The 26,943-nt window shown below is 38.9% G+C and overlaps 3 protein-coding genes across 3 annotated transcripts in view; 1 reads left to right on the top strand and 2 right to left on the bottom strand.

Annotated features, from left to right (window-relative positions):
• The first annotated feature begins 4,323 nt into the window (after window positions 1-4,323).
• On the top strand, window positions 4,324-6,756 carry fam78bb (family with sequence similarity 78 member Bb). The gene is made up of 2 exons (XM_039677199.2): window positions 4,324-4,702; window positions 6,057-6,756. The coding sequence occupies exons 1-2, from the start codon at window positions 4,440-4,442 to the stop codon at window positions 6,577-6,579; spliced, it is 786 nt and encodes a 261-aa protein (XP_039533133.2). The 5' UTR covers window positions 4,324-4,439; the 3' UTR covers window positions 6,580-6,756.
• Window positions 6,757-9,570: 2,814 nt separating this feature from the next.
• On the bottom strand, window positions 9,571-17,569 carry slc35a3a (solute carrier family 35 member A3a). The gene is made up of 8 exons (XM_039677187.2): window positions 17,164-17,569; window positions 16,190-16,412; window positions 14,619-14,773; window positions 14,411-14,533; window positions 14,152-14,326; window positions 11,372-11,490; window positions 10,057-10,190; window positions 9,571-9,978 (listed from the first exon to the last, which is right to left on the bottom strand). The coding sequence occupies exons 2-8, from the start codon at window positions 16,377-16,379 to the stop codon at window positions 9,888-9,890; spliced, it is 987 nt and encodes a 328-aa protein (XP_039533121.1). The 5' UTR covers window positions 16,380-16,412; window positions 17,164-17,569; the 3' UTR covers window positions 9,571-9,887.
• Window positions 17,570-17,919: 350 nt separating this feature from the next.
• The window catches only part of notch2 (notch receptor 2), a 54,175-nt gene continuing 45,151 nt past the window's right edge, over window positions 17,920-26,943 (bottom strand). Inside the window, exons 25-34 of the mRNA XM_039677148.2 lie at window positions 25,067-25,572; window positions 24,374-24,724; window positions 24,132-24,274; window positions 23,826-24,030; window positions 22,921-23,011; window positions 22,673-22,826; window positions 22,242-22,564; window positions 21,661-21,808; window positions 21,477-21,574; window positions 17,920-21,367 (exon numbers count right to left, since the gene is read on the bottom strand). Coding sequence (XP_039533082.2) covers window positions 19,991-21,367; window positions 21,477-21,574; window positions 21,661-21,808; window positions 22,242-22,564; window positions 22,673-22,826; window positions 22,921-23,011; window positions 23,826-24,030; window positions 24,132-24,274; window positions 24,374-24,724; window positions 25,067-25,572 — 3,396 coding nt within the window. The 3' untranslated portion in view covers window positions 17,920-19,990. The remainder of the gene's footprint in view (window positions 21,368-21,476; window positions 21,575-21,660; window positions 21,809-22,241; window positions 22,565-22,672; window positions 22,827-22,920; window positions 23,012-23,825; window positions 24,031-24,131; window positions 24,275-24,373; window positions 24,725-25,066; window positions 25,573-26,943) is intronic.

A 26,943-nucleotide genomic window follows, 5' to 3' on the forward strand; every position in this document is an offset into this window, starting at 1 on the left:
TTCGGGGCTTTGCAGAGATACCAAATGTATAGAGGTATAACCATGAAAACTCCCCCTGATTGGTCTTTTCTTATTGAAATATACTATTTTGTAATTATCAGTAATTGAATCTGTTATTTCTGAATGTGGTTTTCTGTTAAAGAGGGCATCTATTTCCTACATGAGCTCTGTAGTGGACATCAGGACTCAGGACTCTGGACTCAGGATTTTGGAGACACAACAAGTGAATAAGGATAGAAAGTATATATCAATATTCTTATGAAATGTGAGATTATTCTTTTTTCATAATATGTTTCCCCAAGAAAACATTAAAAATGCTAATTAGACACATAGATTGCACAGAATGGGAATGACACTTATGGCCCACATATTGCATAAAGTAAAATGGCATATCAAACCAGTCTGCTATATCTTTCATAACATTGTTTGGAGAAAAAAAAAGCTTGAAATCTAAACATTAATTAGTGAATAAAAAAAATACAATAAAAAAAACTGTTTTTGCCTATTCGCGCCTTTTAAATGTTCTTAATAAAAGGGTACTGGTGTCTACTACGGAGGACATAAGAAACAACTTGAATAAAGAAATGTTATTACTATGTTATGCTATTTTTTTAACGACTTAAAAATAGATTCACATGATAAAATTCTGGTAACGGAACTACAGACTTCGCAAACATTTGTATGCATTAAAACAATAAAAAAAAAAAAAGAAAAGAAAAAAAATTGTGTATGAAAGAGTGCACTTCACACCATACACATACCAGAAAATCCAACCAATATCTCCCTCTGCTGGAAAATTTGGTAAATGCAGACTGTGCCTTTAGAGAGACATGACATGATATTTTAAGAAAATACAAGGCTACAATAAATAAGACAAGGAAACAAGATAAAACATAAAAGTTACTTTTTGACCAGTTTCTTTGTGTGGTGCTTAGTGTTCTTGAAACAGACTGCGTGACTAGTATAATTCCTATCAGATATTTTCATATTAATGTCACGTGACTTAAATAATGAAAGTAGGCATCCTAAAGTTGTTTTGTGTGATGCTCATGCTTTAGAAAAACGAATAGGGAGATAGTCATTTACATTTACAACTTTTTTATTTAAAGCAACTAAAAATGAGAAAAAAACAACAACAAAGCAATTGATCTAAAGAGGCAGTCGGCTGTCATTCTGATGACATTTAGGCTACACCTGTAGGCTACACGTTAAATGTACTGCACTTTACTCTCCAGGCCGCGTTCTGATTCACTAATCACCATCATCATCTTCTGACCTCACACGCTCTCTTAACAAGATACCAGCCAATTTTCACAGTGATGTTTCCCTGACGGATAAATTTGACATGAGATAGGCCTTAGTGACGACAGTCCGTCTATGTTTGTTGTCATGGTAACACGGAAAGCCACCAATTAAGAAGCGGAACATGTCTCTCGCGCTGTATAATCTTCCTGTGTTAGCCTAACATGTAAGAGAGAAGTGGAGGTTAAATATGGATCAAAGTTACAAAAACTAATTATTATATTCAAGAATTCTACAAGTGAAAATGTTGCTCTTAAAGTTAGCAGTGAAATTGCCTTTTGTATCTTGGGCTCTCTTGACTTGGAGCATAAATAATTATCTTTAAGGTTTACGCAGGTGCGTGCTTTCTCTGGCGCAATCGCTTAATGAAGTTCACCCCAAAATTAAAATTCTCCCATAAATTACTCACCCTAATATTGTTTCAAAGAATAATTTTGTTCAAAATTATCTTCATTTGTGTTCTGCAGACCGCAGATGATGAAATCTGAACTTCTGTCCATCCATAACTGGCTCTTAGAAGTTTCCAAAAGTGAACGAAGAGATTGTAAAAGGAATCCATATTGAATTAAGCCGTTTAGTCAAAGGTGTGTTTTCAGAGACACGATCACTTTATATGATGAAGATTTAATTGAGGCTTTTATTAACATCAACATTCATCACCTCACACAGCAGTTGTGGTAAATTTAAGCTCAAGCTGGTTTGATGGACGTGCGAGAACCAGTTACGCAGCTCGTTTGAGCTTCTGAAAGAACCAATGAGGTTTGTTCTCGCGCCAGACAGGTTCAGATGAGCTTTGGTTTAGGTCTGTTGATAAATGTTTAAATGTGAATAAAAGTCTAAATTAAATCTCTTCATCAGATAAAACGATCGTGTCTCTTCAAAAAAAAATTGGGAGTAAACCGCTCAATTCATTAGTTTTACGATTTATTTATTAAAGGAGTTCACTTTTTTTTTTAAATTAACTTTTGCTGATAATTTTCTCACCCCATGTTATCCAAGGTGTCCACGTCTTTCTTTCTTCAGTTGAAAAGAAATTAAGTTTTTTTATGAAAACATTCCAGGATGTTCTCCATATAATGGACTTCATTGGGAACCAAACGGTTCAAGCTCCAAAAGAGTGTTTCAGTGCTGCTTTAAAGGGCTTTAAACGACACCAGACGATGAATAAGGGTCTTATCTAGGACCCCTGAGTCATGACTCGAAAAAAGATTTGTTCATTTTGATGAACGAGTTTGAACAGGAGAGTCACGAACGCTCATCACAGAACAAAGCAAGGCGAGCATTTGTGCTTATAAAACTTAAACTTTTTTATTTATTTTTGAAATGACCGATCGTTTCGCTAGCTACATAAGACCCTTATTCATCGTCTGGTGTTGTTTAAAGCCCTTTGAAGCTGCACTGAAACTCTCATTTGGACCTTGAACCGTTCAAGTCCATTATATGGAGAAAATCCTGGAATGTTTTCATCAAAAACCTTCATTTCTTTTCGATTTTTTTAAGAAAGAAAGACATGGACATCTTGGATGACATGGGGGCGAGTAAATTATCAGCAAAAGTTTTTTTTAAAAGTACTACTCCTTTAACTTTTCGAAGTGTCAGTTGCGTAGCTGTCAATGAATAGACAGAAAGATTTCATTTGAAAAGATCTTCATTTCTGTTCCGAAGATGAATGAAAGTCTTCCGGGGTTGGAACGACATGAGGCTGAATAATTCATGATAGAATTTTCATTTACGGGTGAACTATCCCTTGAAGTTTCTTCTAACGCAAAAAAGTCTTTTGTCGACCCTTATAGCTATAGGCTTAAAAGTCAACGATTTAAAAAAAAGAAAAGCGTGAAACGAGGTTTACACACGTGTATATAGAAAAAAAATCTAATTTTATGACATCTCCACCCTAGCCTACCTATTGTTTTTAAAAAAATCAACCAATTTGTGTTACACAAGCCAACTATATCGGAAAAGACATCATTATGTGTTCAACATCGTGAAGCCCTATCTATGCCTGGATAAGTAATACTATTACAAAATAATTATGAATAGCCTATTACAAAGGATTTCATAAGATCCAACATTATCAACACGGGTTCAACCTCGGTGTACATCAATCTTGAGTCATGCATTTCATAAGCTATTCCATGATTGCATTACATCGTTTTTTCCTGCTTTTGTTAAACGGAGAGCTCTATATGATGAACTGAGTGTAGCTCTACGTGAGGAGGGCTATAATGTGCACCGGTACTCCCACGCGCCTCTGACCGTTCATTCAGCACCACAGCAACAGAACAGCGACCACGCCGTGCACATCAACAACGGACAAGGGAACGGTTTATTTAAAAGCTGAATAGCAGTCGTTTTGATGGTGCACATTTCAACGATTTATCCAATCTCATCTGGACGCCTCGCGTGTTTGTGTTGATGTCTGTGTTTACTGAAGGAATACACGCGGAATAACGGAACGTCAATTGTGATGTGATCGAGAGCAAAACTCCGCTGTGTAACATACTTTTCGCGGTTCCTCTTTCGTCGTAAATCATGAAATACTTTAAGATTGTCTGTTGTTCCGAAAGCGCAAACATCAATCGAGAAAAACAGAATCGCGACCAGCTCTTGTCGAGGCGAGCGGTCCGCCACACCTGACTGCTTTTGCCCTGCCTCCGGTTGTGACATGAAAACTCGGACCAGAAAGAAACGGATGAAAGGGCGAAGAGCTGTAAAAGGCCATGCGGATTTGAAAGGGTACATATCAGACTGAAGTGGGAGCCCAAAACAACCCTTAAGCCCGATCGCGAGTGACAATCAAAGCATGGGCACACCGAAGATCAAGAGATGGTCGGAGGTCTTGCAACCTGTTGTTGATCCCGAGTAACTAGAGAGTTATTTGATACCTGTTGATCATATCTAAATGGCATTGACTTGGGGGAACGCACGTGCTTTTGATTGACACCCGTTTATGTCTTGTTGTTGATTTTTTTATTATTAAAATAGCCTACATTTGTTTTATTAGAGTTGCCTATCACTATTTTGGGCGCGTGGACTGTACATGAGCTTATATCGACGCGTTTTTCCGGACATTTGAAAGTATTAAACACCCTACTTGGTTGGTTGGCCGATTACCCTGATTCTGACCCTCTCTAGCCATGGGTTGCCTTCAGAGTGTCGCCTGCAAGCCACGAATCAAACGCGAGAACATCGTTGTTTATGACGTGTCTGCTACTATTGACCATTGTCCGACAGTGATCGAGGAGAATTCACCCATAGTGCTCCGCTACAGAACCCCGTACTTCAAGGCCTCCGCCCGGATAGTAATGCCGCCGATCCCTCGAAATGAGACATGGGTTGTGGGTTGGATTCAAGCCTGCACTCAAATGGAATTTTACAACACTTATGGAGACCTCGGCATGTAAGCCTGGTGCATGTTTTATGCCTTTTATGCCCTTGCTCTTCACTAAATTAACTAAAAATATGGGAATTAAGCCATATTGATAAGCAATCATTTATCTGGGTCAGTGGCTAATAAGGATGTCAGAGATTATAAAAGTTTTTAAAAATCAAGTTTAAAACAAATGTGCTAAGTTCTTACTTATTATGGCAAGTATGTCTGTAATTATTGAAAAACAATTAGCCTAATTCGAATTAAATGACTCCAAAATAGCCATCAACCTACTTGAATGTTGAATACAGGTAAGTCATCCGAGTCATGATTCATGAACCAGTATTTTTCTTAAAGTTACTCATGCTGACTGCAACAAAACATCCTTTTGATAAAAAAAAAATATTTTTTGGTTTTCTTAAAACTTTCTTTATTGATGCCTTTACCAGAACAAAAGATAGGCATATTCATAAATAAATAAAAATATGCCAAACTGCTTGTCAACATTTATACAGTCAAGAATTTAAGCCTTTTAGGATACTTTTTTCATTATTTTCCCTCAACCTCTGGACAGTCACACCACTTAGTTTTTCTTAGTCTTCACTCAAAAAAAGTTGATCACATTCAAATCATCTTTGTATAAATCGACCCATCTATGAGTTAATTTTTCATTTATATTAGGCTTTTCAATTACGACTTTAAATAGTGTATGGCAAAGGACGACTTCAGTGCAGCAGTGATTTATATTCAGAGAGTATGCATACATCAGCTCAGTGCCTAAGGGGAGGAGTGTTTGCACCTTCATCAGTCTCTGCTTTCATTTATACTCCCACAAATGAGTTTCACAGCCTGTCACTGGATCAGACGGGGAGAGGCAGCAGATAAAAACAGAATAGCTGCTCTGAAACATCAGCGTGGTTGCACTAAACAGTTTAGTTTTGCAGGCGAATGCAATTATCTACACAGCGCATCAGACGAGATAGAGACATTCTCACACCCACCCACAAGCCCTGTGACGCGTGATGTGGGCTCCTCTGATGCTGCCTGGGGGGCCTGTCTGTGTGGAGGTGTGGACATGTGTGTGTGGGGGTGTGTATTGCTGCCTGAGCGGGTGGTTGCGTGGGGTTTACTGTGACACAGATGGTGCTGTACCAAAGAAGAAATGCCAGCATGGGGTCATACCTAATAACACCCAGCCACATTAATGTCCTCTCACACAGAGTCATTGATTTCACACAGGCAGCTGGGACCCTGATAATGAATGTCATCCTTAACCCCAGTTATCATTTGCACACTTGGACTCGGCGCCTTCTTTCACATACAGCATACATTCAACAGCACAACCGTGTTTGTTTGCTTCACCTCTAAACGTTCATTTCCGCAGGTCAAGCTGGGAGCTGCCAGAGTTACGAGAAGGACTGGTTAAGGCCATCAGCGACTCAGACGGGGTGAGTTACCCGTGGTACGGAAACACGACGGAAACGGTGACTCTCTCCGGCCCCGCATCCAAACCCACACGCTTCTCTGTCAGCATGAACGATAACTTCTACCCCAGCGTAACATGGGCCGTACCGGTGAGCGAGAGCAACGTGCCTTTGCTCACGCGGATCAAACGCGACCAGAGCTTCACCACTTGGCTGGTGGCTTTGAATATGGCCACGCAGGAGAAGATCCTCCTGCAGACAGTGAAGTGGAGGATGAAAGTGGACATCGCCGTGGACTCCTCCAAGCCACTGGGATCTCGAGCAAGACTCACCGGCCGGGTGTACCAGGACCAGCCCAAGGTGTTGACTCATATGGAGCCGATCCCCCTTAAAGCTCTGGGCAAACCTAATGCTAATGACGCTCAAGTGCTAATGTGGAGGCCCAAGCGAGGACCGCCATTAGTGGTGATCCCCTCCAAGTAGCAGGTTGTGGGAAAACATGAAAGTTTTCAAATCAAAATTTGCCTTAAAACCACACTACTGCCTTTTAAGAGATGCTTGGTTCTCAAATGGCCATTGAGACACTTACGGCGACAGTTCATTTAAAAAAAAAAAATCATAATTACAAAATAATTTCAAATTTGATGACTTTCGTTCCTTGTGTGAAGAAGACACAAGAAGATATTTTAAAGAATGCTTTTGTCCATCCAATGAAACAAAACTACATTGGACACCACTGACTTACTACAGAGGCATATTGCATTCACTTGAAGAAAATAAAATCTACTCTGTTTTTCTGAATTAACAAGTTAATTATCTCAGAATTACGAGATAATTTGTCATGGAAAAAAAGTTTTTGCTCTGTTTTTCTGAATTAACGAGTTAATTTTTCATGAGAAAAAAACAATTTTGCTCTGTTTTTCTGAATTAATTTGTTTATTTGTCATGAGAAAAAAAGTTTTTGCTCTGTTTTTCTGAATTACCGAGTGAATTTTTCATGGAATTTTATTTGTTCTGTTTTTCTGAATTAACGAGTTGATTTTTCATGAGGAAAAAAGTTTTTGCTCTGTTTTTCTGAATTAACGAGTTAATTTTTCATGGAATTTTTTTTAATTCAGAAAAACAGAGCAAAAACTTTTCTCATGAAAAATTAATTTGTTAAATTTAGAAAAACAGAGCAAAAACTTGAAAAACCATGAAAAATTCTCTCATAATTCTGAGATAATTAACTTGTTAATTCAGAAAAAACAGAGTAGATTTTTTTTCTTCAAGTAATTGCAATATGCTTCCGTATGTTTCAATGTATAGAAGAAGAAAAAACACAGGATTTTTCAAAAGTTGTTCTTTTGCATTCCACTAAGGAAAAAGTCGAACAGGTTTGGAATAATGATATTGTAGACAATTTTAAAGCAATTGACAACTGCTTTAAAACCTCAAGGATGAAGATGAATAAATCATTCTTCTGGTATACGTAAAAGGACACTTCACCAAAAAATTACATTCATAATGTAATAACCATAATGTCATTCCAAACCTGATTGATTTTATTTCTTCTGTGGAACATAAAAATATTTTGAGATTTTTTTTTTTTGTCCATACAATGGAAGTCAATGAGGGTGAATGATGGCAGAATTTTAATGTTTGTTTTTGGGTGGAGTATTACAAACAATTAATCTATTTCTAGATAATTTAACTCCAACCTTTTCTTTTAAAGTTCTCTTTAAGTGTAAACCTTCTAAGACAGAGCAGCAAGCTTTATATGCTACTTGTCTTGCAAAACAAGAGAAACGGTTGTGAATGAATGTATGACTTCAGAAGGTGTACAACAGAATTCAGTATAGCCTTTCAACTTAATTGGTTTCATTCAAAGTTCATTTGAAGGAAACAGAAAGCCCCAACTGTCAGATATATTTGCTATTCAGCATGCAAAAGACGAGATATCATACTTTTCAGTTCCACAGAGCATAACCTGGACTGTGAATACTGCTGAAGTGGAAATGACAGGACTTTGCCTGCTTGAATTTCTAAGCTCCAAGCTGAAGAATGTCTGGAGCTCTCTACAATTTCACTTGTCAGCTCATCTTGTAGCGAGGGAATCGAGGGAGTGCAACAGAAAGATTTGACCACTGCTGAAAACACCCAACTCCCACCGCTACTCATTAGAGAGGTGCAAACTATTCCGAGTCCGGACATTTCTACTGAGATAACGAACATACATCCAGACAGGAAAGCACAACAAAACCACCTTCTTCTTTGAAGCACCCTCTTCTTCCTCCTCAAGAGTATCCATGCAGCGCCAGCACAAATTACAGTGGAGTGACTGCTTGATTATCAAAAATGAATCAGTTCGCCTGAGCATTAAAGCCATTGGAATTGTATAAACTAAACTTATGATGCCATATTTGATGCACGGACTTCAAAAACAACATTACCGATGCTGGTCTTCAGAGGTCACTGTAAAGTTTATTGTTTTTGTGATTCAGTGTGTTTTGAAGGACTCGGACAGATAGAGCATCCTCCTGACTGATCACAAAAACATAGATCTGAACGGCCAACGGTATGTAAGAACAGAAAAACCTTTTTGCCTTTTTAATCAATTACCTTTTGCAAGCTGTGATTGCATGCATTGTTTTACACCTTTTGAAACAAATGCCAAACCTCTTTCATTTAAATTTTGTGCTGCCATGGTGAAAATGTATGTATTGTTTGAAAAAAAAAAATATATATATATATATATATATAATTAAACACCTGATTTATTATTACTCATCACCAGATACCAATATAGCTTCACATATTGCGCAAAGTCACCAAAAAAGCACTTCCTTGCATATATAATGGAGAAACTCAAGTATTCTTTGTTACAGAGCCCCTAAAGGATATGAGAAGGGAAGGAAAATTGTCAATGCTTTTGCGGTCTCTCGCAAAATGCTTGCGTTCCCTCGAGAAACCATATGTTCGTTCACAAAATCTGATTCTCAGGGGAACGCAAAACATTTACGAGCAAATGTTACAGCATTGAATAATATTTTTTCCATCAACATGTCCCTTTAAGGGCTCCGTACTTTGTTGCCTGGTGACAGAGGTCATCCGTAAAATAATCTGTAATCACCATATCCCGCAAACTGACCGGCTAGCCTCATTGTCATAAGCCTTGTAATTATCATTTCATTATAATAATATCAAAAAGTTTACATCATATTGACAAAAGGTACATCATTCCCTCAATTATTATGGCACGGAATCTAACCCAGCATCCCAGTCTATTAAAATAACATAAAATATATTTTTGTAGGACGCAAGCAGTTTGAATAATAACACAAAAATACAGTGATGCAACAACCCCATTAGTAGCCTAATATCCATTGGCGAGTTAATGCGAGATTCAAGTTTCATTTGTGGCGAATTAGCGATCCAAAAGCAGCCATTGCTCAAAATGAACAGATATTAAATGATTGAGAAGAGCCAAACGAGTTCAGTGCTCAAGTCATGATCCAAAAAAAGCTCAGCTCATCCAGAATCAGCTGAAGATGGCACGTTACGAAGTGTTTTTATCCATCACCCACTAATGAGATTAGCGATGATGAATGATTTCAAGCTAAACGAGTTTCACTGAAACCACAGGCCCAAAGCATTTCACCCAGTGTGCTTCAGCTCAGCACTGCACAGCAGTGGCCCAGCTTGTTATCCAACCTTGAATCAATCCTTTTCCGCTCTCTACGCCTCCTCTCCGTCCTTCCACTCGTCTCATCCCTTTGTTCCACTCCACTTTCACATCATCCATCCATTTATCATGCTCTGCTTGGGTTGGTTGCCGGCTTGTTCTCATAACCATAGAGAAACGTCGCTATCATGACGAATATTGTGCCCAGGAAGAACACGCTGCGCAGCAGAGAAAAAAACAGTTAATTTCAATTAAAAGCATTATAAAGCATTAATTGATCACATTTTCTTTTTTACCTAGTAGGCTCAAAGTCCTCAAGCCAGAAATATGAAATTAATGTGGAGAGGATTATTGAGAGTGATGTAGCGAAGCCTTTCAGTATGTTGTCAGCATACTTGATGACAGCAGCTATTACGAGTCCTCCAAGAGCCTGTGTGAAATAAAACAAATAATCCATTGATATTGTTCCAGGAGAAAAGCTTGCGTTGGCTTCCTGTTCGCTGTTAATGATGCAAGGAATAATTGACGACAGGCCGTTGAATTGAACCTTGGGTGTGCATTATTTTTCTAATAATTCAATGGCCTGAAGTCAATTATTCCCCTTATGCTACAGTTATCACCCCTAAAAACATTGTTCACTTCAGATGATGCATTTCAAGACGTTTGTCAAGTTTTTGTCATTAAAACGCTCTTGTACGTAGGACTAATTTCTTACGCATCTAATCCCATGCCTCCGTTGCCAATTCCAAAATGTCATTTCAGAGGTAGCAACGGAGGTTTGAGCCACTGATAGCAGACTAATGATGGGGGACACACTTACGACTCGCTGAAATATTCAAAGACCGACTGTCCATCAACTGTAGCAGGTCTTAAACACCAACTGTGAACACAGACTGAACGTGCTGAACGCATTTGGGCATGATCAGTCATAAGTATCAAACTACATTCATAACTGGCCTTAGTAGGCCTAAATGTGTCCTGTCTTTATGCAGTTAATAGAAAAATGTCAAAATAATGAGACAGAAAAGCATGTGCGTCAATATTATTATTTATCTATTTATTAAATTCGTTTTAATTAATTTGTTCATTCTTGTTTTCCATAATTGACAGTAGATGACCCAAAAATGAAACACACAAAGCCCTTTTAACAGCCCCTTAGGCCAATCAATAATTGTTATTTGTTATATTACCTGGAGTAATTACGAAAATCCGTGCAGCAGGACTATCAATGTCTTTATATAGCCTATTCAGTTTAATTTTCTATTTAGCCTATTATAGATTGGACTACATACTTTATTTATTAAAATTAAATTGTATGTGAAGTTAGACATCAAAAATTGCCCATCAAGCGCATGGGGCTGCATGTTTGTTATGAATTGTATCCTATTTTCCGTTATTACAGTTAACTACCCGCAGTGATATGGAACTGTAATGCGGTCAATCCTGCCTGAAACTACTTTAGCCGTGCGTTTACCTGAAAATAATTGCACACCTTAGAACGTTCTCAACCAATCAGAATCAAGCATTCAACAGCCCTGTAGTATAAGAAGCAGTTATTAACTCTGACTGACACGTAAACTTTTGTACTTCACAAGATTTCACAAGGCTCACCTGAAGAGCAACCACAATCCAGGTCAGCGTGTTGTAGCCCTGGAACATTCCATGTTCTTGGACTCTGTCTCCATCGTATGCCAACATCCCGAAGATCCCAAAAACCAGGCCAAACATGCCTGCACACAGAAGAGATCCTCAGATATGTACAGCCATACAAGGAAAATACAGTAGCAGAAAGGCTGTTCACCATTCATTTCTTTGGAGAGAAATGAAGCGAGTAGGTTTATATAAAATATCCATTCTCAAATTATAATTAAGATTGAATAATTCAAATTCATAAAATACTTTAATCTACACTTGTTCAAAGGCTTAGTAAATGTATTTGATAAAAAAAATAAAAAAAACAGTAAAATAGTAATATGGTGAAATATTACTTGGTTACATTTTTGGTGCTCAAGGAACATTTCTTGAAATGATCAAGGTTTAAAAACAGTCCTGCTCCTTGGAAACTATAATATTTTTAACACATAGAAATATTTGAAATAGAAACTATACATTATAAATGTACTGACCACAAACTTTTGAACGATAGCGTGTATAAATCAATAAACAACTTCATTCTGAGAAAAAATAAATTAACTGATTGTGATAAACTTTGAAACGATGAAATTATGAGTTATCACATTATCTTGGCACTCATTGAAGAACAGGGATGCTTTTTTGGCTTCGTTCATTATGATGAACAGAAGTTCACATTAGGAGGTGAATCACTAGATGCTCAATTCACACATTGCCAGTTATAAATAAATCTTACACTGCGACTCCACATGGCACGAATGAACACGCACATACATATTCGCCTTAAGCTACTGAATGTGACCTCAGACTGGGTTTTTTTGTGCAAGGATTCTGCTTTTTTAAAATAAATACAAATTTCACTTCTTTGAAATTTGAGAACATCTTTAGGAAATGCATATCATACAGAAGTCAACAGACTTCTAGTGTAAAAATAGGTTGTACGTGTCAGTGCTTCATGTAATCAGTTAATTGTCACCTATCTTAGCTGGGTGAAGTGTTAATTTAATCTGAACACGAACATGCTCAGATTGAGGAAAAGCATTTTACATACTGATTATACAAAAAACACTATTTCATATACAAATCTTCATATACAAATCCCTCTAGATGTGGCCCGCAACTTTAGGCAGGTGTGTTCGCATTGGCATGGCATAGGTGTAGTTGCCCATTCCAGTGTTGTAATTTGATCTGCTTTTTTGTCGCTTTCTGCTCATAGAAATATACATTGTACTTAGTAGCAGTTGAAAGACCACGGAGTGTTAAATAGATTCCCGCCCCCTGCTTTAGTATAATATAGAGTAGTGCAGGGATGATGTATTTTTGTAGGCCAGAACCCAGAAACAAGTTGGTAAAATGCTTGAAATAAGGTCTGTGGTGAAAACAAGATATTTCCACGTTTTATCCTATGATATATCAGAAATACCTTCTTGTGATTTTTTAAAGCTTTTACTGGGAAAAAAGGTTGCTAACAAATGGCTAAATGGGGCTAAAAAGGTTGTCTGGGATGAACAGCTGAACAGGTAAACTCATCTACTCACTAGTCCACTTTCAAAGCCTTGTTGTGTTTATAATCACACCCTTGCAAACTATTATAACTCAAGCTTTCAGGAAAAATGTTTTTAAACAAAGACATTAGTGAAAATGGTGTGACGTTGGCGTATTTGGTTTATAGCCTGAGCTTAGCTTAATATTATTCCTATCACGATGAACAAAGCATGTACGTATTAGAGATGTTCCGATACCCTTTTTTCCTTCCCGATACCGATACCTGGACTCGGCCGATACCCGAGTGTGTACAGTATCTATACAGCTGCAATTCATACAAGCACTGTATGAATTGATAGAATTATTTTATGGTTTCCTTCAGACTTATCCGTTAATTAAACATGAACAAATACATACAGTGAACTAAAGTATTTTTATTATCCGACATCCATTTCACAGCAATATATTATTTATCATTTTAGTTCTACGATATAACTGTATAAAAAAAGTGCAACAAATAAATATAGGAATCTAAAAAAATAATACATGAATAATATAAGAAAATAATCTCTTTATAATTTAAAGTCCATAAACAATTTTGTTAAACGGCATTTCAGTTGACAGCGACTGGTTCACCCAGACAGAGCAATAAACTCAATACATGTTGTCAGTTATATTTATCGCTCGTTGGCTGTCTTTTGAAAAGATTTCTTTGTTTAAATGAAGCTTCCAGAGATTGTTGATTCTGGCGTGGCTCATTCTTCTCTGCCCTTGCCTTTGTGTAATCGTGTTCTGCGGGGTGACGTGACTTCAAATGCTTAAATTACTTGTGTTGAAGTTGCTAATACTTGTTCCACTCCTTGAAATTCCAGTATGGCATATGAGACATGTCGCCATTTTACTGGCTGGTTAATCCAGTCTTAAATACTGCCAAGCACCGGACATATTGCTAGCGTGCGTGTTTTATTCTTCGCTGCTCTTTCTGTGTTGCCACAAGCAACCAACCACTGTTTAGAGCAGCAAAGAAGAATTGTTCTCTGATTCGCAGCGTTAAGCAAAGCTAGCGTGCAGATATTGTTTAAGAAAATGGTATCGGATCAGTACATGGGTAGAAGTACTCGCCAATACCGATTCCAGGATTTTTATTGGTATCGATGCCATTTCCAAAACTAGTATCGGAATCAGAACAACTCTAGTAAGAATCATAAGCTTTTGTTAGCCACAGATCTCATTTTCTGCAATGGTCCATGTTTTAATTCTTTAAAACTACTTACCAAGCTGGATGTTTCGGATCCAAACACTCTGCTTGGTCTCTTTAAGGATCTTCTCAAAGTAGACGCCAGCAAACCCACTGGAGAAACAGGCCACCAACACAGCCACCAGCCCCACAAACTGTGAGCCTGCAGTCGGCTGCTCTTTCTGAGGGTCTGACGTGGAGTCCGCTGGCCACTGTCCAAACAAGAAATCATGAATTACATTAATACATCAAAGATTGCAACACATTTTTTGGCAGTTAATCTCTAATCAAGGTACCTGTACAAGTGCAACACCAGCCATAAGAATTAACAGAGACAACCACTGGTACACCCCGAGCCTGCGGCCCAGCATAAACACAGAAAACAGGGCTGTGGTCAGGATCTTCAACTGGTATGTCACCTAGAAGTCCACAGGACACATAAAATATCGATATAATGGTAGCCATAATATAATGTATGCAACTAATGAATGCATTTGGACTTACCTGGTAGGTAGCTGCATCAAGGTTGGAGAGCGCTACGTAGAGCAGGTTATTCTGTAGCGTGTAGATCCCAGAAGGAATCGCCAGCTTCAGCGTCTCTATAGGTTTGTGTAAAATCTCCTGTCTCAGAATACTGCTCAGTGCTCGGCCGCTGTAACCTGTTCCACACAGATACAGTAAGTTAGTTACACCCAGCAATCATTCCTCCCCGATGTAGACTCAGACTCAGGCGACATATATATATATAGGATTCCAATCCTCACATTATTTAATTTTCATTACCGTTCAAATATATAAGGGGTCGTTTCATTTATTGTTGTTAACATTGATACTGCAGTACTCCCTTTAGAGAGACAAAACTGTGTTTAATTCCAGTGGTCCTCTGTGTAGATTTTTTTTTTTATTTAATCAGTTTCAATACCATGAACTCTCAATAAATAAATAAACAAATATACACACTATCAAACAACAGCTACAATAATAATACAATATTAAAGACTCTCTCACAGTTGTTTCACACAGATGACACACTAATAGACTTTTCTATTATAAATATAGCAAAATCATTCATGAAACAAACACCCAATTGCACTAATATAGTAGAAGCATCTGAATAACTGTTGTTTTCTGAAATCTGATCATTTTAACTTACGTTTAGTGATAATGAGAGTGAGAGAGACCAAACTGTGTTTTATTTCAGTGGTCCTCTCTGTGTTGTTTGAGGATGCACCACAGTTGTCATGGCAACACTCAACTCCCAAGTCCCAACTGTCACTTAGAATTCAGAAAACGCAACTGGACTGTCCAGTGCAAACTCATATAATTAAAGTACTTTAAATAAAACGTATATACTGTAAATAAATTGAAATAGACATATAAATACAAAATAAAAGATATAAAAAGACTTATTAAAAGATATTAAAAGACAATATTTTCGAGACCCAAATATGCTGGGTGGTCAGAAATGTTTCTTGAGCAGCAAATCAGTATATTGAAATGATTTGTGAAGGATTATGTGACACTGAAGACTGGCATAATGATGCTGTAAATTTAGGTTTTCCATTACAGGAATACAATTTTTAAATATATTAAAATACATATACTATTTTATTATTTTTAACTAAAATACCATTTCACAATATCACTGTATTACTGTATATTTTGATTAAATAAATGCAGCCTTAGTGGGCATAAGATACTTTTTTAAAATTTATTGTGAAAATAGCTCCAGTCAGATTACCTGACAGCATCATACTGTAACATCTAGGAACAAGGGTGAACTTGTTTAAAAGGTACCAGGTTGATATTATGAGCACTTACGAAAAAGTTTTCCAGGTTAGTGGTTTCAAATCTTTGAAAAATATTTACAATCTCAGGCACAATGTCAGAAAAGAAATTGATGAGTAGATTTGTAAATTCTGTGTTGTAAATTGTGTCTCTTTACTTTTGAACTATTTGTTCTGTGTTCAATAAGCTCATTGAGATAAAGAATAGCTACTTCATTCTTGAGGTGCTTTCAGGAAGGTATACTCAAAACAATCTCAAGGAGGAAAAGGAGGCACAATGAAACGTACTGTTATCTTTGAAGACGAGCCCCACACAGGTGAGTATCTTGAGGAACTCTGCCACCACCACGGCAGAGGAGGCGAGGTAACGTGGCCCGTCGCCCTGTAAGGTGCGCGAGTAACGCATGGTCAGCACCAGGGACGTGGTCTGGAACACCAGGACCCCCAGAGAGAGGTACTTAAGCTTGGCTGATGCCATGATGACAGCCTCTCACGAGGAGACCAGGACAGACTGGGGTGACATGAGGCAGAAAAGGGGAAAGAGCAGACAGATGTTGAAATACAATATTGTCCCAGCTGGGTCTGACAAGCAAGCTGCTCTGTAAACATTAATGGCTATAAACAACACTGATATACAGAGCTATATAGTATCCACACAATATAGTGTCCTTGACCAAGAAATCAAACATTAACCCTACAGTTTACTAAAATAAATTTAGGAATGAAATGTTAAACAATTAAAGGGATGGATCAATCAAACATGAAAAGTGTGTCCTCATTTACTCACACTCATGTTGTTGCAATCGGTCACCAAAGTGAATGGTGACTGAGGCTGTTATACGGCTCATCAACTTTTTTGTTTCCAGTGAAGAAATAAAGTCAACATGAGGTTGAGTAAATAATACTCATCACACTTCGCAACAATTATCTTACAATTATTTATATCACTTCCGGTTGAACTATTCCTTTAACTGAGGACACAAATATGTAAAATATGCAGAAACATTAGATACAGAAATATTAAATATAGAATCACAAAACATTATTTCAGAGATTTTCAGAAAATTTTGATTTCTTAATTTACTTGTGAATAGATGAATAAATAAATATAAATGACAAAAACATGAAAGACAACAACAAAATATCTAGCTATATGTTTTATCGCAAGTCACAATGACATGGACAAATGTTTAACACAAATCTATAATCCCAATTAGTTTTTAAACGTAAATATTACATACATTTTCATAGTCTTAACTTACCTTTTCAGAAGACTATAGCAGTAATCCGGAAGAGTTGCAGTTTATGAGTAGGAGTTTGAAGGCAAACATAAACTTTAAAGTTTAAACCACGTCAAAGATCCATCCTTGCAAGTTCTACCTAAGTTGAAACTACATTCAGTGAGCAAGTTAGCTAAATAGTTCAGCAGTGTCTTATTTTGACGGTTAAACACTAAGAGCTACTGCTGCTAAGCTATTATTATTTGATAAAATCAACCGATCCGGGTGTTCATGCCGCATGGTCATCTGCTATACATTTTGGCGGATTCCCTCGTCTATCAAGAATGAAAGCCAGACTGTCAAATGAAGTGTATAAAATCTTCTTGAAGCTTAACAATCTTGCAGTACTTCCTAGTGTTTTGTTGTTTCGATCATTTGATTATGAGTCGTTGTCGCCACCTGTCGGTTGGCGGACAGAATGATGTTCAATTTATTTCAAAGTTGAACTGGACCTAATTTGGATGGATAGACAGACAGACAGTTAGATAGACAGACAGACAGTTAGATAGACAGACAGACAGTTAGATAGACAGACAGACAGACAGACAGACAGATAGATAGATAGATAGATAGATAGATAGATAGATAGATAGATAGATAGATAGATAGATAGATAGATAGATAGATAGATAGATAGATAGATAGATGGTTGAGAGTGAATGTTAATCAAATAATGGGATGTTTAATTACGTTTGTTAGTGTGTACAAGCAGCAGAAAGGAACTCAGTAATTTAGATAAATTTGTAAAGGTTTTTCTTTATTAGTTTCATCTCTATTTTAATCATCAATTGTCTTGAATTATTTCCATTACACAGGCTTTTGTTCTTTAAAGCACAAATTTGAATCTACAAAACACTAAGATGAAACATTTACTTCATTCTAGCATACTGTATGCATATATTTGGTGGACAGGAAAAGAAAAGTACAATAGGCATAAAAAACAAAACAAAATTATATACAGCATATATAAAAATAGCTTTGCATTACATTCGGGTGAAAATAAGATGCTCAAAAAACTTGGCTTTGATCTTTATTTGGTGGACTAACACCCTAAATTCCTCCGGTTTCAGTACACTAAAGATCATACTGTTGAATGGCCCTTAAGTGCTACACGATATCAGAAAGAATATGCCATATGGAGCCTATAGTACATACATGTTTTTATTTGCATAAGCAGACTCTCTTGATATTGACCTTGAGCACATACAATATAACTGACCCACCCATCTGAACAAATACAGCATACCGGAAATTTATAAGACCTTAGTATTTTATCACCACTCTGGCTAATGTATGCATGCATTTCTAAATACTATTATGAGTGTTTATTTGGCATTTAAGAGACCCAGGGGCTTTATTGTGCAAAACACACGCACAAAAAAAGAATGTGATTGTACTAATCAATTTTATAAAGCTTTGCTCATAACACAAAACAGAAAAGTGAAACAGTACATTTAAATTGTATAAAGTATGATTTCTAAATTGTCAAGTGATTTAAACGGTTGCACGGACAGGCTGATTGTAATTAAGAAAGAAAATGCATGACATGCATGTAAAACTCATGTACATAAAAGGTAGAACTTCAAAACCAGTTAAACTGCTTACATTATTAATATACAGTAACAAAAAAAAGCAGAACAAAACAAATAAAAATAGTAACAATGGTTACAAATATGTTGTAAAAAGCACTGATAATATTATTCGTCTAAATGTTTCCTTTTCCGAAAGGCTCAAGCGGCTTGACGATGGCTGCTGGAATTCTTCTTCAAACCTCTGTCATGTGTGTGCTTCCACTGAATACTGCATACGATTTCAAAAGAAACAAAGTGGAACCCATACATATTTACACACCTCCTCTTACCTCTTGTAATAATTGGCAAAGCAGAGGATAAACCGTAACAGACAGCATAGAAATAGATCTTTAAAAAAAAAAGTAACATTTAACTATTTACACCACAGTTTAGCTCTGAACCACACATGAATGAATGAGATGTATGTGGGCATGAGTCTGGAGCACATAAATGCTACCAATCAATCACACACAAAATAGACAAGTACCACCAGTTCATTTAAGAAACATTTCATCACAACAAAAAATTGATCTAAGCAAAAACTTAGAAGACATTGAAGCTGACCCATTATATAAAAATATTATTTAAATTATCAGTTAAAAGGATAGTTTACTCAAAAAACGAATATTCATTATTCATTATTTACTCGCCCTGATGTCATTCCAAACCTGTACCACAAAAGAAAATATTTTTAAGAATGTTTCAACTAAATTTCTCTTTATACAATGGGGTTCAAAACAACCTTAAACCACTTTGACTATTATTATTTAGGGTATATAATTACATTGGGTAAACTATCCCTTTAAGGTTGGTACCAACTAAGCATATCTGACAAAAATGTTTTAAAAAAAAAAAAGATAGCAGATTAAATGAGAAAATTTCCTTCAAGACATAAAAAGGTTTGACTAAAATGTGAAATAAACATCTCAAAACTCTGGACAATAACGGACTCCTTAGCTTGGCGGTGTAATTTGTCCAATGGCAAAAGGGCCTCGGGTCGTAGATGGCCGTGAACGGAAGTCCCGTGTTGTTAAAGCTGTTTCTCTGTTTAGTTCGGGGCTCCTGTGAGATTAAATATTCAGGCTAGTAGGAATTTACGATACGCAAACTTCACAGTCAACATGCAGAGCGTAACACAGACATGGAGGGTGGAGAGAAGGACAGTTGGCCACTCCCTTGTAAGCTGAAGAGAGAGAATCAAAACGGCCGTGCAATTAAACTCTCAAAGGTCCGAGTTCCTACGCGTACACACTGCTGCGCTGGGACTGCTGGGACTGCGTTGGCTGCGCAGCCTGAGACTGGGGCTGCAGCTGGGCTTGTTCGGGAATGTGTGTGTGGCAGGAGGGAGGAAGTGTGCGGGGGTTTCCTAGAGGGGTGGGGCTTGTGGTGACATCGGACCAGTCTGAGTTGGAGTGGGGGGACGAGGAGGACCAGGGGTCGGGCGATTCGGGCGAGGGGGTGAGGTAGGGGTGTTCGCTGGGATTGTGTGCGGGATGACCGGGGGTGGTTCCCTCAGAGCCGGCCGTGGGGTAGCTGTGCTGGGAAGGTGGCGTGGGATATTTATCCACGGGGCTCTGGCGTGGCTGATAGGATGCCACCTGCCTTGCCTGGCTCTCTGGCAGCCCGTGAGGAAGCGCGTGGTTGTGAGCGTGGGGGTGCGGAAGGGTGTGCGGTAGGCCGTGCTGCATTCCCACATCAGGAATGGGGAACATCATCCCCTGGTTGCAGTGTAGGTGTTGACCTTGTGTCTGATTTTGCCCCTGCCCCTGCTGCGCCTGCTTGAGCAGGCTCTGCCCGTTGCCTGTCGCCATCATCTGGAAGGTGACGATGGGCGGCAGCTGTTCGCGGCTCATGGTGACATTCATCGGGGTGAGCATGCCCGGGCTGTGGTGCTGCTGCATGCTGGTGTGGCCTGCACTCATCTGGTGGGCTGACATGAGGCCAAACATGTGGTTATTGTAGTTGTGTTTGGCCAAACCTGCCCAGCTTTGCTGCTGGCCCAACATGTGACTTACAGGGGGCAACATGGGCCTCGTTGACGGGCTGCTGAGCAGAGGGGGAGAATTCGCTGTGCTAGAGGCGGCCACAGCCTCTCCGGCGTACGAGTGCGGAGACTCCAGGGAATCCACAGGTGACATGGTGACTGAGCTCTCTGAGAGACCACTGGCTGCTTTGGTGACGTTTCCTCCAGCTCCGGGCACAGCCACCACACTCGGCCCCTCTCCTCCGGTCGGCTTCTTTCGCCGTTTGGCCTTCATTTCTTTCATATCTTTGGCTGTCCCAGCTGAGACAGCACTTGCTTTTCCTCCGGCTCGGCGATTCTTTTTGCCCTGCGGTCCTGGACGCATGCCCATGATGAATCCTGTGCCATTTGTTCCGCAGACCATCGAAGAGTGTCCGCCGTTGCCCACGTGATTAGGCCCGGAGTGTGGGCTGTGCACCAAGTTGTACTGGTCCAGCAGACGCACTATGTCATGATGCATTCGTTCTTGCGCTGTATCACGAGGCAGGCGGTCAAGATGGTCGGTGATATCGCGATTTGAATAATGATCTAGAAGAACTTGAGCCGCTTCAAAGCTGCCCTCTCTGGCAGCCAGGAACAAGGGGGTCTCCTCCTACATCACACAACAAACAAAACTGAAGTGTTTGGCTGACACCTAAAACATTTGTGTGTTTAAAAAGTGATTAAATATGCACATAAACATAATAGACGTGGAAGACTACCTTGTTGTCCTGCATGTCTCGATTGGCTCCATTCTTCAGTAGCGCTAGAGTGGCTTCTACATTATTGACAGCGGCTGCCCAGTGCAAAGCCGACTTGCCTGTGGATGAGATGAGCATGACAGAATTAAATAGGGCATTTTATTTCCTGTTCATTTATCAACAAAGTTCTTTATTCTGATCTTACCATGGTCATCCACTGCATTGACGTCTGCATGGCAGTGCACAAGTTCCTCCACCATACCCTCTACTGCCAGTCTGGCTGCCAGGATGAGTGGTGTGGTGCCATCATTCATACGAGCATCAAGATCCGTGGCACGGTTCCGGATCAGAATCTAGAGTAACATATAACAGTAATGATTGGTATGAGCACACAAAAATTCTGTTAAATTTTCACAATATACAATACCACACTAGCTGTGCAAATATATTATTATATATAAACAAGGTAATTCAGGAGACAACTACTGTAGGGGTTACAATCAAAGTAGTTATCAGAATAAACAAAAAACATGCCGATTAAAGAAACCGCTTCATCACAATATTCTTAAAAAAAATTGGTAACAACATTTTATTTGAAAAGTGAAAAAAGAAAGTTAATCACTATTATTGATTGATTTCCTTTATTTCCTTTATTTTTCCAGGCATGGAAATCACTATTTTGAAAAATTCACTGATATTTCCAGGTTTTCCATGACTGTGGAAACTCTTTAATTCATTATGAAATTAGGCTTTACAGGTCACGTGTGTAGAAGCACATCCCCTTACCTGGAAGACTCCTTGGGCATCTGCTGCCACGGCTGCATGTAGAGGGGTGCGGCCCATGTTATCATGAGCATTGGCGTCAGCGCCAGCATCCAACAGTCTCTTGGCAGCATCTGCTCGGGCATATCGTGCAGCAAGGTGAAGTGCTGTCTCTCCGGTGCGATCTGTCTGGGCATTGAGTGACGCACCCTGGCCAATCAAGTCGGTAATGACGTTCGTGCCAGGCTCGTCAGCACCACTTTCCTCTTCTTCCTCTCCCAGCATGCTGCCACAATCGGGGCTGCTGCCATTTCGTAGAGATGCCAGCATGAGAGGAGTGAACCCATCTATAAGCGTGAAAGACAATACAGAGTTAGTATAACTTTTAAAAGGGCGAAAACCATCTTTCCTCATCTACCCAGATTGGGAGCAAGAAGGAATCTCAGTCTATTAACCTGGTCCTTTAACATTGACATCCATGCTGTCCATATCTATGTCCGCCTGAGGGGGAGTGAGCGTGATGTCAGCTGCTTTGTGATGCTGCAGGGTCCATTCTCTCCTGTCCACTCCTCCATCCACTCCGACAGGAAGCAACGGCTTATCCTCCATCTGTGGGGTTCGGGAGATGCATTTAGATGGATCATACATAAAGATATCTGTTAGTGTGATTTTCAGTGCTGTGTACACAGACACTGTCTCTTACCCTTGGTTTTTTAGATAGATGATCCTCTTCTGACCAATGATGGGTAGAGCTGCCATCCATCAAACCTCCATCCTGTGGCTTCTGCATGCTCCTGAAAGAAAGTGGAGGATAGAGGAAAAAGGAATGATTAGAGATTACAGATTTACAGAAACATGTAAAAAAGCTTCAGACTGTTGCTGCCTTCAAGGCACCATGCGCTCATTTTTTTTTTTTGCATTAGCACTAAAAAACCTCCTCGCCACATCCGGAATTCACTATTCTGTACTATACAGTATGTGGAAAACAGTATGCTAACAGAGTAGTAGGCCCTGGATGACCTACTACTTCCGGTGAGATTCTGGAGAGCGCATTCGATGGGCAGGAATATGATGGCAGACATCGTGAACAGTGTTTCTATGTGCAGTTAGTTAACATATAACATTAGACGTAAACTTCACTAAGTTAGCTAAACACTAAGTTAGCATTAGCTAGTTCATGCTTACAGCTGCTAGCTAATAATGACTGTACCTAACATTAGTTGTTCGCGGTCAAAACACTGTGGTGTAAACTGTTTGATGTCGGGATATTCACTGTCCAGAGCCTGTTAAACTAAAGCCAACCAAGCCAGTGACGTCACACGCTAGAATACTGCACAATGGTGGCGAAAGATTTTTCTTTTTTCTTTTATATGTTTACATTTCTCATGTTTCTTATATAATTGTTGATTATAGTGGAAATCCATCTTGTAAAACTTGACAGACTGCTTCATTTCCCCTTTAAGTTACACACATTAGCGCTAAAAACATCAGTAATTGAAAACAAAGTTAGAAATATGTCACAAAACTGTCACATCATAAAACCTTCCAACTTATTATTTAAGAAGCCAGCAAATCTGAGATTATTGTGGATTACAGGCACACACTTACTTCATGCCAAAGTCATCCTGTCCCACTGGCTCTCTCCGCTTGGTGTCATTCTTTGCTAGAAAGCCATCAGGAAGCCATAAAGTCCCATGCTTGCGTTTGCGCTTGGCAGCTAGTACACCCAGCACCAAAATCAGCAAGATAATAGCTGCAGCCACAGCAACCAGGTACAGAGCAGTAGGCAAAGGGTCAGTTGTACCTTTATCACCTGAGGTCGAAGAGGTTGGTAACAAAGATTATAAACAGAGATCAACATAGTGAAAACTACAATTGCATTTTGCTGTAGCCCTGTTTTGTCAGTTCACTTACTGCTCACGGAGTAGACGGGATACGGTAGCTCCGATCTCAGGTACTCGGCTGCTATGAAGGCCGCAGCCTGGTCTGCACTGGAGATGCATTCCTTTGAGTGCTGAGAACACTGTCGATTGTCAATCTCCAGGTGAACCTTTGATCTAAACCACGGAGACATCCAAAACCATGTTAATTAATAAAAGGAATTACAACAACATTAGGGTAAAGACAGAATTTCAATCTGTGGCCGAGGAACATACCCAATAACCTCCTTCTCTAGCTCTCGTTTTCCACGTTGCTTCATAGCGGCGACACCGCTTTGGATTTCACTCTGCTCAGTTCCATAGTATGGGTACACCATAGGTTTTTGATTCTCATCCAGCTTCAGTCGCAGGTTGGTGTGCAGGAGCGTCCCCAATGACCGCAAGAAACCCTTAAGGTCACCCATTAGCTCCTCAGGCTGCAACAGCACCACAATAACCAGTGTGCCATCAGCTAGCTTTGGAGGAGTGTCCGTGGCACAGTCCAGACCATCCCAGCCACATGCTTCTGTGTTGCAGCCCTGGTTACAATGACCATTGGCATAATGATCTGCGCAGTATCTATCGTATCTATAGAGGAATTAGGGTAAACAGAGAGAGAGATGGGAGTTAGAAACAATTAGACTCGATTCATCTTTCATTGCGTCACTGTGCAGATCGGTAGTACAGTAAATACATGTCAAATGGCAATGGCTCAGACAGTATATAAATAAAATACTGTTAAAAAATATGGATAATCATAATAATCCATAATTGTGATTATGTGTTATCATCATCATCATATGTGTATTTTTCTGATATATAACATCTCTTTTTGAAAAAAAAAAAAAGTTATTCAAACATTATCTTAGCAATTTTTCCAAAGAAGAAAAGTGACCCTATGGAGTATGAGATTTACACGGGGACACATACTTGCAAATGCTTGCCGATGAACGATTCTGGCATTCAAAGCTGTCGAAGAGGCAGCCTGCATTGTTGCACTGTGGGTCACAGCGGCCGTTATGGAACAAGTTCCAGCAGGGCACTGGTGCTTGGCAGTTCTTCCAGGGCTTGTCCCAATGGAGCGTACAGTCGCCTCCATCCCACTCGCACTCTTGGTTCTTACATTGCGGGTCACATACTTTGTCTCCCGCCCGCTGTTTACAATCCAAATAGGGGCAGGAGGGTTCAATCGTTTGACAGGTCGGCCCACTGAAGCCTGGTGGACACCGGCAGCTGTTGGGATCATCCGGCATACAGGTGCCACCGTTGTGACACACGCATGGTTTATTTGTGATTTTCTCACAGTACGGTCCAGCAAACCCTGTAAGACAGCGGCACTGCGGGCGACCCTTTATATCCACACACTGTCCGCCATTCTGACAGCGCAAACTGGCACAGGGGAACTGATAATTGCCACAGTTGAAGCCAGTGTAACCCTGAAAGAGCCATTCAGATTTAAAAAAAAAAAACAAAAAAACAAATGTCATGGCACTACTTTACAACTAAATGTCTGGAGGCTAGTAAGACAGCAACAGTGAGTGAGAGTAAAAGATCAGTTAAAAGTGGGAATCAGAGTTTCACTTCATACCTGATTTTTGCAGTCTCAGTCTTTAGTGCAAGCATGAGAGCAAGGAGAGAACAAGCAGCCATGAGAAAAGGAAACATTTTCACTCAAAGCAAAGCAGAGTCGTGCAAAGCAAATGTAGCCGTAAAAGGTTGTAAGAGAAATGTCAGAAAGCACAGTAAGAGACTTAATCGTTAATATACCCTCCTCCCCCTCTAAGGGATCAGTTTGTGGAAATTAGATAGAGGTTTTATGTTTTTACAGAAGTTATGGAGTGCTTCAGTACGATAGAGGTTTTTGTCTGATATTACAGGTTTTTAAATGTAGTCATATTGGACATTTAATTGTACATGTACTCATTTTCTCTATTTTTACATTTAGATTGCCTTTGCCATCATCCAACACTTACTTTAAAATTTAAAAACACTAATAAATTATTAATAACAATGTTAACTGTAATTTTATAGCAAATCTCAAAATGAATGTACATTTTTATAGTGTACATTATAATGTCGTCATAACATTTAAAAGCAACGGTATTAGTATTTTATAAGCAGGCATGTGATCAGGTGAAGACAAGAAAGAAGGAAACCCTTATTATTAATAACAATAAATATTAAAATATTTAATATTACAATGCTAACAATTTTAGTTGCCTTAATTTCTTTGCTTTCAAACAGTAAACCATTCTGCTGAACACAAAGGAAGATATTTTGAAGAATGTAACCAAACAGTTGAAGCACCCCATTGACTTCCATAGTAGAAAAAAAATACTATGGGGTCAAGGGGTACATCAACTGTTTGATTACCGACATTCTTCAAAATATCTTCTTTTGTGTTCAACAGAAGAAAGAAATTCACACAGATTTGAAACAACTTGAGGGTGAGTAAATTATGACAGAATGTTCATTTTTAAGTGAACTCTTCCTTTAAATACTCTGAAGTACAGAAGAGGGAAAAAAACAAAATGTTTTATTGCACATGCACACATATACAGTATCGTTCAAAGGTTTAGGGTCAGTAAGATTTCAGTTTCAAATAATCAATATCCCAGATTGGACTGAGACATCAGTTTTTTTATATAAATGATATGGATAGTGTTTTAATGCATTTGATCATATCAATGCTTATTTATTCTCACTCTCCTTTACGCCATAACTCTTGTCTAAACAATGGAACGTGTATGGCTAGAATTAACCGATTCTCTTGCCGCTGTCAACATGTTCTTTTTTTTTTTTCGGGT

This window comes from Pimephales promelas, chromosome 14 (assembly GCF_988280905.1).
Source record: "Pimephales promelas chromosome 14, fPimPro1.hap1.1, whole genome shotgun sequence".
NCBI lineage: Eukaryota > Metazoa > Chordata > Actinopteri > Cypriniformes > Leuciscidae > Pimephales > Pimephales promelas.